Below are 9760 nucleotides of genomic sequence, written 5' to 3' on the forward strand. Positions count from 1 at the left end.
TCTCATTATTTATGGCTGAGTAGTACTCCATTTTATTTTAAAAACCCACATCTTTATCCAGTCTCCAGTGGATGAGCAGTTGGGCTGTTTCCAAGTTTTAGCTAATACAAACAGTGTGCCATAAATATGTATTGTCATATATTGTTGTTAATGATTCTTTTAATTCTTTTTGGGAAGATACCCAGCAGGGGAATAGCTGGGTCAGATGGGACCTCTAATCCTAGTTTTTTGAGGTATCTCCATATTGATTTCCCAGCAACAATGAAGAAGGGTTCCTTTCTCCCCACAACCCCGCTAGCATTTGTTATTGGTTGATTTTTTGATAACAGCCATTCTGTCTAGGGTGAGGTGGAATCTCAGTGTTATTTTCATCTGCATCTCTTGAATGACCAGTGATGTTTAACATTTTTTCATATGTTTATTTGCTGTTTTAACTTCTTTGTCTGAGTAGTGTCTATATTTCAGATGCCCATTTTTGGATTGGGTTTTTATATTTGGGAGTTTGATTTTGGGGGGGCTGGGGATCAAATCGGGCCCTTGCACTTGCAGGGCAGATGGTAGAACCACTGGGCCAAATTCTAGGCCCCAGGGTCTTATTTTTTTGAGTTCTTTATGTATTTTAGATAGTAGCCCTTTGTTTGAGGAGCAGCTAGTAAAAAATTTATCCTTCCTTAGGGATTCTTTATCACAGAAATATCTTATTTCTTCTATCTTTTTTTCTTTTTGGTACTGGGATTGAACTTGTGAGCTTGTGCGTGTGAGCCAGGTGGCAGAACCACTGAGCTAAATACCTGGCCCTTCCATCAGTTTTTAAAGATAATTTTTTGGTGGGCTGGAGATTTAGCTCAGTGGTTCCGCCATCTGCCTTTAAGTGCAAGGATGCGAGTTCGATCCCTGGTACCAAAAAGAAAAAAAGATAATTTTTTGGGAGTATATCAATCTGGATTGGAGGTTGTTATCTTTTAGAGCTTGAAATACTTCAAATTCCTTTACTTAAGGGTTTGTGTTGAGAAGCCTGCCTTGATTCTGATGGGTTTTCCTTTATAGGTGATTTATTTCTTTTTTGCAACAGCTTTTAGTATTTTGTTCTTGTGTTGAATTTCTGGAATCTTGACTCTGATATGCCTTGGTGTAGTTTTTTCCCTGATCATGGCTAATTCATATTGTCCGTACTTTACTCATCTGTATGTCAAATTCTTTCTCCTGGCTGAGAAGTTTTTTGTAATTCTGTGAACAGGTTTTTTTATGTCCTTTGTGCTATCTTCTCACTTTTCACTGATTCCATTTACTTTTGTTATTCTTTGAATCATCGAGTAGCTATTGGATTGATTTTCTTTGTGTTCCATTGCTTTTAAGAAAAGTTTTAAGAAATTTTTCATTTGGGCTGGGGATTTAGCTCAGTGGTTCTGCTGCCTGCCTTGCAAGCTCAAGGACCAGTTAGATTCCTGGTACAAAAAAAAAAAAAAAAAAAAAAAAGAAAAAGAAAAAAAGGAAGAAGTCTTGCATTTGAGGATTGTGAACTATAATGCTATCTTCAATGCTGATATTCTGTCTTCACATTGGTTGATTCTGTCATGTATTCTTTCAACAGGAATTTTAGTCTCTTGGATATGTGTTTTGAATCTGTTTTATGGAATCAGATTCACTAACCATATCTTTCATTATAGTCATCAACTCTTTAATTATCTGTGTATTTGTTGTTGTTTTTTTTTTTTCCTAGAGACTCATTCATCTGCTTTGTTATTTCCATTTCAGGAAGCCTCATATCTTTCATTATAGTCATCAACTCTTTAATTATCTGTGTATTTGTTGTTGTTTTTTTTTTTCCTAGAGACTCATTCATCTGCTTTGTTATTTCCATTTCAGGAAGCTTGGGTGGTTTTTGATTTCTTTTACTTCATTGCCCCCTGGATTTGCCTTGGCAAACTGGAGGTTTGTGGTTACATATTGCTTCTGTGTCTTCTCATTTCATTTGTTGTTTTATGCATTGATGCTTATAAATTGCCTATGGTAGATAGCTTTATTACTAGTATTGAGTCATCTTTAGGAAATGACTATTTTTCAAGTATGTATTTTCTAGATGTAGTTAGCTCTTGGCCTTTGAGTCTGTCTCAGGCTCCTCTTCTGTTTATTAGAGATGAGAGGCTGCAGTTTGTTTGGCCTAGCACATCGTTCTTTGGTACTGGACTATAGATAGTATTTATGTTCTCCAGACAATAGTTATTGGCATACAAGGAAGATCATTTGATCATAGCAGCTATGTCCCCTTGGCTGAGGTAGTATAATCAGCGGTAACAATAGCATCAAATGCAGACTGGAAAATGATAAACTGTGATAACTAATAATTTGTCACTTTTAGCCATATTTATGTGATTTATAGTTTTATATCAAAAGCTAAGACAAATTAGAAAATTATACCACAGATATCCATTCAGTAGAGCAGTTTTACTTTAAAGGGAGAAAACTAAAAGGAAGATGAAGAAAAAAATAGATAAAACAAAAAAAGATTAGAAGCAAGTCCGAAGGATACAGATTACTGAAACTTCAGAAAAAGGGTGAAGAAGACAGGAGACAAGGAAATAATGAAAAAACATTAACAGGGACAGAACAAAACAAAAGCTATAAACAGTGTTCATTCTCACAAAGAAACAAAAACAATCAGAGATTAAAAAAAGAAGAAAAACAAAAGCAAAAAATTTTCTCTGTGGTTTCAAGCCTGTGGTTTTTTTCTGGGGTCTGTAGTTTTGTGGCAGTGTCCGGATCAAGGCATGACTCTGCTCTTGCTAATAGAAAAAGGAGGCTGTCAGACCCAGATCCATGCTGAATAATACCAGACAGTGCTAAAATTAGGGCATGTTGTTGGTTCTGAGACTTTCAAAATTCTCAAAAGTCGAGGCTGCACCTGACATCCGGTTGTGGGGTTGATCCTGAGTTGTTTACCATGTAACACTCTGAGTGTCTCTTGCTGGCCTGCCCATGGCTCCCTGATCATGGACATCTCCTGTGCTTGTCCCTCAGCCAGTCACTGTGGTAGTTAAACACCCAGAGCCCTGAGGTGAAGCTGACCCGTGGCTGCTATGTCTGGGCATAGTTGGCCTCTTCCTAGAATGACATCTGACCAAGCACCTCCCATAGGACAAAGCAGTTGCTTGGACTGGAATCACCTAGTGTACCATTTGTTCCACTGGTGCATTTCTTCCTAGAGGCCTCTGGAGTTGTCCTTTTTTACTGTGTCTCTGTAGATTCAATTTTCCTTTCTCATGCCTCAAGCCAGGGAGAAAGTGCAGGTTGCTGTTTTGTTCTGCATTTTGGTCTGTCTCTTCAGTTTCTCTGTAAGCTTTAATTTTCCCTTCAAGCCCTTCCTGGGTCCCAGGAAACCACCTTTCTCCTTCTTTTCTTCCCTAAGCTGTTATTTTCCAGTGTCTGTATTCCAAATCTTGGAGTGACTGATTTGTTGTTGCTTAGTGCTCGGCTGTCTTCCTGGAAGTCTTTTCCTGGCATAGTGATTTTTAAAACCCAAACCTTGAGATAACGGATTTTATTTAACTCCAAAGGCAACCATGTACTTTTATTTCTGCCTCTGGGAATTTTTCTTTATTGTGAGGTCAGCCATGTATAAAATTATCTTGTCACATTTCATTTCATCTAACACATTTCAGGTGTTTGTAGGGACTACCCTGCCCCTTCTAGTGCTTTAGTCTGCAGTGTGTCTACACTAATATCTTTTATGGAACTTTGTTGCTATCATCATCCCTCCCCTCCCTGCTGGGGCTCAAAAACAGATCTCCTTATGATAGGCAAGCATGTGATTCTCAGCTATACCCCCAGCTTCTCACAGAGTTGTAAGAACCTCTTCTAGGGGACCACTGGACAGGTATAATGATTGCTTGTGAGCTCTGGGTTATGGATCATTTCTTATATTCTCATGTATTTTTCATATATCTGCAAAGCAATTTCATAACTTTTTTTAAACTTTCAAGAGGAAATTGTCCTTAGGATCCTTCAAGTAATATACCTTCTTTTCCATTTTTTGCAGGTGGTGCGGTTGTGTCAGAATCCAAAGCTCGCGCTAAAGAATAGTCCACCTTATATTTTAGACCTGCTGCCCGACACCTACCAGCATCTCCGTACTATCTTATCAAGATATGAGGGGAAGATGGAGACGCTTGGAGAAAATGAATATTTTAGGGTGTTCATGGAAAATTTGATGAAGAAAACTAAACAGACCATAAGCCTTTTCAAAGAGGGAAAAGAAAGAATGTATGAAGAGAATTCTCAGCCTAGGTAATGGAGAAATACTACACAAATATTAATTCAGGTCTGTGACTGCCTGAATGGGTAACACATACAAATAATTGAGTTGGTTTGAGTTTTATGTTAGCTGGAATAGAAAGGTGATATTTGATTTAATGGTGTGATTTACATAAAAAGTTGCCTTGGGGTATGTTAAACCATCCTTAGGTCTGACAGATTTGTTTACCCCTGGAAAACCAGTCATTTATAGGCATGGAAAAGCTGGTGCAGTGGTACACAGCTGCAATCCTAGGGCTCTGGGAGGCAGAGACAGGAGGATCACCAAGTTTCAGCACAACCTAGGCAACTCAACAACTTAGGGGAAAACCCTGTCTCAAAAGAAAATATATAAAGGGCTGGAATGTAGCTCAGTATGACACCCTAGTTCAATTCTTGGTACCATTTAAAAAGAAGAGATTGAAGGGGCCGGGATTTAGCTAAGAGGCACTGAGCCTGGATCAGATTTAATAGAAGCTGCCTTAGCAGATTAGGTAAATTATAAATAAGTATGGTATAATAGGGGAAAAATAAGCTAATAGTTAAAAATTAGAGAGTGGTACTGGGAATTGAAACTGGGGACTTCACACACTGCTATATCCCCAGTACTTTATTTTTGTTTTTTGGGGTTTTTTTTTTTGTTTTGGGTCTGTGTCTTGCTGAATCACTCAGGTTGTGCTTGATCTTGCAATCCGCTTGTCTCAGCCTCCCAGGGCGCTGGGATATTACAGGTTGTGCCACCATGCTATGCTTACCTGCTTTTTTGTTTTGTAAGTAAGACAAAGTGAAATGACATTTCCTTAATAGGCAGGAGTAATTTTTCCACTAGAGTAAGTAGAGGCAAATACAGTTAATTCAATAAACATTTGAGGGATCACATGTATTCTTTTATACTAATTAAATACTAAAAACTATAGGCTATCCTATATGATATCAGCTTGGTTGTTGTAAATTATATACTGGGGAAAAATAAATTAACTGTGTGGATGTGATTGTATTTGTTTTTTTTGAGACAGGGTCTCACTATGTAGTTGAGACTGACCTGAAACTCACACTATGTAGCCCAGGCTGGTCTCGAACTCACAGCGATCCTCCTGCCTGAGCCTCCTGAGTGCTGGGATTACAAGCATGTGCACCACACTCAGCTGGAGTTTATTGAGTAGCTAAACTGTTCAGCACTTAGAAAGGTTATTAGCATGATGAAAGTGATAAGTGGATTAACTCATCTTTTTAATTTATTGTAAACATAGGTTATTGCAAGAAGTTGTATATCTGTGATGAAGTTTGTAGGTTGACCTTGCTAAATGTGTATTGTAAATATGTAGCATACTAAAAAGTAAGTGTATAGTTTGCCCTTAGCAAATGACTTCAGACTATGCTAACAAGTTTTTTTGCTTTTATTTAAACTTCACTGTCAGTATACCTGTTTTGTATCAATGCGCTTTCTTCTAAATATTAGCCTTTTGATCCCCTGTGAACTTTCAATTATACAACCCCGATCGATACAAAGTACTGTATATGTAAAGTAAAAATAAATAGATTTCAAGTGAGAGTTGGGATTATTATTTTGTTAAGAGAAAATATATGCACTTTAGTATATGATCTTTGAAATCATGATTGGGTTATTTAGAGGCTTTTTCCTATTCATTTTTTTTATTAGTTGTAATTTACATAACCAGAAAATATACTTTTTTTTGGTACTACTAAGGTTTGAACCTTTTGTTAGGAAAGTGCTCTACCATTGAGCTACATTCTCAGCCCCGCTACCCTTCTAAAATTTTTTTATTTTGAGAGAAGATGTTGTTAAATTGTCCAGGCTGGCCTTGAAATTTTGGTCCTTCCCAGTAGTTGAGATTATAGCTATCTATATCAGTCCCAGCTCCCTACTCCTACCTCCTTCCTAGAGAGTTTTTGTTTGTTTTTTGTTTTCTTTGAGACAAGGTCTATGAGACTGACTTGGAACTCACTATGTAGCCCAGGCTGGTCTCAAACTCAAAGCGATCCTCTTGCCTCAGCCTCCTGAGTGCTGGGATTACAGGTGTGCACCACCATGCCTTTTTTTTTTTTTTTTTTTTGAGACAAAGTCTGATATGTAATTTAGGCTGGCCTTGAACTCACTATAGAGTCCAGGCTATCCTCGAACTCTCAGTGGTCCTCCTGCCTTATCCTGGGATTACAGGTGTGTGCCACCACTCCTGGCTGTCCTGGGGGTTTCTCGCTGAGCTATATCTCCAGCTTTTTTATTTTTTAATGCCTCAACCTCCAAGAGTGCTAGGAGTACACCTAGGAGTGTCACCCTGCGACATCCCCGCTACAATTCACTCTTTTAAAGTACAGAATTCAGTGGTTTTTAGTGTATTCACATAGCTGTACAATTACTAGGTGTATTTAATTCCAGGACATTTTCTCCCTCAGAATAAAACCCCAGACTCATTAGCACTCACTCCTCATTCCCCATTCAGTTACCCTCTACCCTAGTCACTAATACTTATTTTCTATCTCTGTGGATTTGCCTATTATAGATATTTCATGTGTAAATGAAACCATACAACATGTGTGCTTTTGTGTTGGTTTCTTTAATTTAGCATTTTCTGGGTTTTTTTGGTACTGGGGATGGAACTCAGGTCTTTGCGCTTGCAAGGCAGGTGGTGGAACCACTGAGCTAAATCCCTGGACTTAATTTAGCATGTTTTTAAATTTCATTCGTACTCACTGCATGTGTCAGTACTCTCCCTCTCCATTGAACCCAGGGCCTTTGCACTGAGCTACATTCCCAGCCTTTTAAACATCTTTTTGTTTGAGTCAGTCTTGGTAAATTGCCCAGGTGGGCTCAACTTGTCATCTTCCTGTCTCAGCCTTCCAGAGTGCTGGGTGACAGTTGCTTGTCACCTGGAACATATCGTATGGTTATATCACCTTTTCTTTGTTTTGCTTTGGTTTGGGGGTTTTTTTGGTACCTGGGATCAAACTCTGGCAGGCTTTTGCCAGGCAGGCTCAGAGGTGCCATGGAGCTAAGCCCCCAGCCCTTGTTTAGTGTTTTGAGACAGGTTCTCACTGTGTTCAAGCAGGCCTCTAACCTGGGGCAATATTCCTACTTCAGCTCCTCAATGCTGGGAATGCAGGTCTGAGCCACCACGCCCAGCCCACAATTTTTTTTAAAAAAAATAGGCATTGTGTTGTTTCCACTTCTTGGTTATTGTGAATAATGCTGCTGTGAATATTTGTGTATAAATTTTGGGTGGCTTTATGTTTTCACTTCTCTTTGGTGTATCCCCTAGGAATGGAATTGCTGAGTCATGTGGTAATTCTATGTCTTAACTTTTTGAGGAACTGCCAAACTGCTTCCACAGAGGTTTACGGCAGTTTGTACTCCCCCAGCAATTTAAAGGCCTAATTTTGTTTTTTTGGTTTGTTTTGAGTTAGGGTCTCACCATGTGGTTCAGGCTAGCCTTGACCACACTATGTAGCCCAGGATAGCCTCATACTCTGGGCAGTCCTCCTGCTTCAGCCTCCTGAGTGCTGGAATTAAGAGGCCTCACCACCACACCCAGCAAAAGTCTAAGTTCTTCTAATACAATTTTTTTTATATCATCATACTGGGTGTAAAGAGATACCTTGAGGTTTTGAAATGCATTTTCCTAATGGTTAATTCCACATGCCATTTGGATGGATGTTTTTATATTTTCTTTGGAGAAATGTCTGTTCAAATCCTTAGGCTTTTTAATTTTGGAGGGGGTACCAGGGTTTGAACTTGGGCCCTTGGCCTTGCAAGGCAGGCAGCGGAACCACTGAGCTAAATCCCCGGCCCAAAATACTATCCGTTCTCCATTGAGTTAACTTAGTAGTATCTTTTGATGTTGGGAATTGAATTCAGGACCTTGCGCTTGTGAGGCAGGAGCGGTGCCACTGAGCTAAATCCCCAGCCCTTCTTTGGCCTTTTTTTTTTTTTTTTTTTTTTTCTGAACTCTGGTCCTTGCATTTGTGAGGCAGGCAGCGGAACCATTGAGCTAAATACCCAGCCATGGCTGTTTTCAATTGGGTTGTCTTTGTATTGGTGAATTGTAAGACTTCTTTACATATTCTGGAAATTTAAATAGTATTATATATATTAACTAAATACATGATTTATAAAACTTTACTCCAGTTGTGAATCATCTTTTCACTTTTTCAGTAGAATCTTTTTATTTTAATTAATTAATTTATTTATTTTTGAGACAGGGTCTCACTATGTAGTTGAGACTGACCTGGGACTCACTGTGTAGCCCAGGCTGGTCTCAAACTCACAACAATCCTCCTGCCTCAGCCCCCTGAGTGCTGGGTGTGTGCCACCACACCTGGCTTAGAATCTTTTTAATATAGGGGAAGAAAGTAATGCCCAAACTGCTAGATGTCAGATGCACAAAGTTTATCTTCCTCCAAGTTGAAGAATGAATTCTAAGGAAATGGAGGTTAAGAGTAGGAAAATTTGTTGGGGAATTGGAATGGGGAATAAGAATAGCTCCTGAGATAAGAAGGGTCCCTAGTGAGTTGCTAAGAGCCCACTTCTCTGAGAAAGTTTTATAGAGTAAAGTCACAAGGGATGGGTACAATGTGGGTCAAATTATAAACAACCAGTAAGATTATGAGCATAGTCACTTGGCTAATATTGATCCAGTAGTAGCAAGGGCATATGGATGCCATCATGAACCCTGGTGTATAATCTGTAGTTTTAGCAGTCTTAGCAGGTGGGAGAGGATGGCCCACCCCTGATGAGATAATAGTTTGTCTGTGCTTGTACCAATAACCTCAGACTTGCATTTGTTCCTTAGGGAAGTATGTAAATATGGCTGTTGGGACTTTAATCTTCAGCTGTGCCTCCAGCCACAGTTTTTGATGTGTTCTCATCTTCTGTACCAACTCCCTCCTTGCCTCCCCTCCTTCTCTCAACTCCCTCAGGCCTAGCTGTTTTAACAACCTGTAATACTTCTACCTAATTTAGCTGTCTATAATACTTTGAAGTATAAAAGACTTTAATTTTGATGAAGTCTGTTTTTTCCCAGTGTAGCGTTTGATCCCTGTTGTTTCACACTGAGCTACATCCCCAGGGTCCTCTTTTGAGAGGAAGGTCTGAACTTGTGATCCTGCTGCATCAGCCTACCAGAGCACTAGGATAGCAGGCCTGTACTATCACCTCTGTCTCCAATTCAAGATCAGGAAGATTATGCCTGTTTTTTTTCTAAGAGTCTTTTTTTTTTTTTAATCTGGATCTTTGATCTATCTTGAGTTAATCTTTGGATATGGTATGAGATGGCGTCCATTTCGCTCTTTTGCCTGGGGAATGCCCCTTTTTCTTGGCACCATTTGTCAAAAACTGTAAGACTGTCCTTCATTCTTTTCTTCATTGCAAGGACTGGTTGCCCTTGTCACAGGTAAATTGACCATAAATATAAAGATTTCAGAGCTCAGTTGTTTGATTAGTCTACATGTCTTT

General features: G+C 39.1%; 1 protein-coding gene across 1 annotated transcript in view; it reads left to right on the plus strand.

The window, feature by feature from the left end:
• Positions 1-879: 879 nt before the first annotated feature.
• Positions 880-9760, plus strand: part of Cbl (Cbl proto-oncogene) — a 64735-nt gene continuing 55854 nt past the window's right edge. The window contains exons 1-3 of the mRNA XM_010629469.3: positions 880-897; positions 1867-1932; positions 4037-4284. Of these exons, the coding sequence (XP_010627771.1) occupies positions 880-897; positions 1867-1932; positions 4037-4284 (332 nt within the window). The remainder of the gene's footprint in view (positions 898-1866; positions 1933-4036; positions 4285-9760) is intronic.

The sequence above is a fragment of the Fukomys damarensis genome, unplaced genomic scaffold, assembly GCF_012274545.1.
Source record: "Fukomys damarensis isolate Sample0158 unplaced genomic scaffold, DMR_v1.0_HiC HiC_scaffold_16, whole genome shotgun sequence".
Classification (NCBI taxonomy): Eukaryota; Metazoa; Chordata; class Mammalia; order Rodentia; family Bathyergidae; genus Fukomys; species Fukomys damarensis.